Source organism: Triticum urartu, chromosome 3A (genome assembly GCF_056163025.1).
Source record: "Triticum urartu cultivar PI428250 chromosome 3A, HENAU_Tu73, whole genome shotgun sequence".
Classification (NCBI taxonomy): Eukaryota; Viridiplantae; Streptophyta; class Magnoliopsida; order Poales; family Poaceae; genus Triticum; species Triticum urartu.
The window spans coordinates 7,033,895-7,036,217 of NC_141875.1; the positions used below are offsets into that span (position 1 = coordinate 7,033,895).

The window sequence follows — 2,323 nt, forward strand, 5'->3', positions numbered from 1 at the left end:
ATAGGCCGCATGTCAAAAGAAATAAGGTAACGGGGGCCCATATTTATTAGAAATTAGTAGATTATTCCCCTAAAAAGTGTATATACAAGATTATTAAATATTTAGGCTATGCACGAAGTGAACAGTATATTCGGCCACAAGTAGGGCCAATCGAGATAGCCAATTAGCCAGCACACAAGGACCTAGCTAGCCTACACATATTTTCTTTATTCATTTATTTTGTGCGACACACCCCACTAGATGGCACGATGGCGCGTACATGTTCTAGTTATAGCCAGCTTGCTTCACCCCTGCCACCTCCGGCCACCACAGCTGCTCTCCCTCTGGCAATTGAAGTAGGCGGCGGCGACCGGAGCGCCGAGGTTGTAGCACTCGGCCATGTCCCTCGTGATGAAGTTGGAGCGCCACCCTGGTGCATAGATGGCCTCCCGCGCAGCCTGCCGGAACACCACGAATGCCAAACGGTGGATCCCCGCCGTCGGCTGCGGCTTCTCGTATGCCACCACCTCAGTGCCTACATGCATGCACCCCAACAAATGCTCCTCAATGTGGTCCTTTTTCCCTTTATGAAAGAAGAAGACAGTTCTGTATTTTTGTGGGGGAAAGAAAGTAGACTTTTCTTTTCGAGGGAATAGAAAGAAGACAGTTGGAGAGGGTATCTAGTTGACATGACACATGTAGTATTCGTATCGGTAAATCGATTTCTTACCATGGCCCACGTCACCTCCTTCTGGTATGTCTGTGACGAACCTATGCACGCAGGAAATAAACTGAATCAATTATAGCTTACTTAACTAGTATATATACATCTTATTGTAAGAAGTTAATGTTGGGACAAACTCCGGGTAGCTCTCTCTCTCTCTTACTCGCTCAGATGAAGATGGACGAAGGAGCACATAGTTTTTTCGGCGCATACACGCCTCCACCGCACGCACGGCGCTCCTCGGCCGCACAAATGGCCTCACCTTTCTTTAGACTACTCGGCTCATACCGTCACAAATTCACACGGGAGACCGGACACTACTGAAGACAAAAGTATCCTAGCTTCTCTCCGGACACACACGCACTAACCATTGGAGACTATGTCTCATCTTCAGGCCTCCTCTACACAGCACCACCGCGGCCACTTAAATATGCAAGGGCACGCACAGCCTAGCCGCCTCCAAGTACCAACTACCACGACGCCACACCAGCCAGTACCTCCATGCACTAACTAACTCGGTTAGCATGCAGAATCGCTCACGCCCAGCCTTGTAGCCAGCCCACTTACTAACCAGCCATGCATGCAGATGCAATCCCGGCCGCTACTCGATCACGCACGAACATGACTCTGCCAGGTTGCCGCACGACGCCGTCATCAAGATTAGTGCTGACAATTAATTCGCCCACAAAGTGCACGAATAACCGAAGTACATAAAGTAAAGCTAGCTTAATTTAGCACGTACCAATGGAGGTACTCCCGTTCGGAAGGGTCGCTTGGTCCAGGTACATCAGGGTCTACCATCACCTGGCAACAAATTACCATGGGACACATTACTTATGGACAAATAACTGTGTGCAACTCGTTGGTTAAAAGAAACGATATGACCGAAACGTGGACGCGTATGCACTCACGAGCGTGTAGAGTGATCCCGCCCTTCCTGTGATGCGCACCGTGGGCTGGTTCGCCACCTGCGACGGCCTCAGCTCCGACCCGACCGTGATCTCGCGGTTGCCGTACGACACTCTCAGCCGCGCCGAGGCGTCGAAGTAGTCGACGACGTCGCCAACGATCCTCCCGATGATTAGCGGATCCCTTGACCTCAACATGCTCCCACTACGTATGCTTATTAGATTGGTGCTATATATGGTATGAGCTATATATGTGCACCGGCCCGACTGCTATTTATATGCTTCCCAGCAGTGAAATTCCCACACAATCATCTTGAGTGTGACTACGGTTCAAAAGATGGTGTGACGTTTTCCCAATAATGTAATTATAAAACCCAATGGACAACACTAACATGTGATGGCATGTGACATCTCATGGAATCTGTTGCCGTAGGTTACCTGATTTCTGATCGGATGGCCAATGTGTTGCCGCCGGCCAGAGAATTTGAGCTTAATGAAGATGCATCAGTGTACGCTTCATCGCCCCTTTTGTGGAATCAAACTTTCTGTAAAGGTCCATCCCAATAAGTTCAGCCTAAAGTAGTTGTGGTATACTAGTAGTAGTAGTGGGCAGAATCTGAACCCTTCACGTGCTGGAGATTGCAACAGATTTCCTCTCCATGTGTGCCCCCACGTGATCCATCCAATCAGGCGATGACAGCACATATGTGGA

General features: G+C 49.3%; 1 protein-coding gene across 1 annotated transcript; it reads right to left on the bottom strand.

Moving 5' to 3' along the window:
• Positions 1–258: 258 nt before the first annotated feature.
• Positions 259–1,809, bottom strand: LOC125547542 (protein FLOWERING LOCUS T-like). The gene is made up of 4 exons (XM_048711370.2): positions 1,615–1,809; positions 1,446–1,507; positions 710–750; positions 259–514 (listed from the first exon to the last, which is right to left on the bottom strand). The coding sequence occupies exons 1-4, from the start codon at positions 1,807–1,809 to the stop codon at positions 285–287; spliced, it is 528 nt and encodes a 175-aa protein (XP_048567327.1). The 3' UTR covers positions 259–284.
• Between the last annotated feature and the right edge of the window lie 514 nt (positions 1,810–2,323).

Bases quoted from the DNA above. Each gene is read 5' to 3' on its own strand.
- LOC125547542 (XM_048711370.2), bottom strand. From the start codon at position 1,809: ATGTTGAGGTCAAGGGATCCGCTAATCATCGGGAGGATCGTTGGCGAC. The intron at 751-1,445 runs GTACGTGCTAAA...CTGCGTGCATAG, and splicing joins GAACGGGAGTACCTCCATTG to GTTCGTCACAGACATACCAG. The intron at 515-709 runs GTAAGAAATCGA...GCATGCATGTAG, and splicing joins AGGAGGTGACGTGGGCCATG to GCACTGAGGTGGTGGCATAC.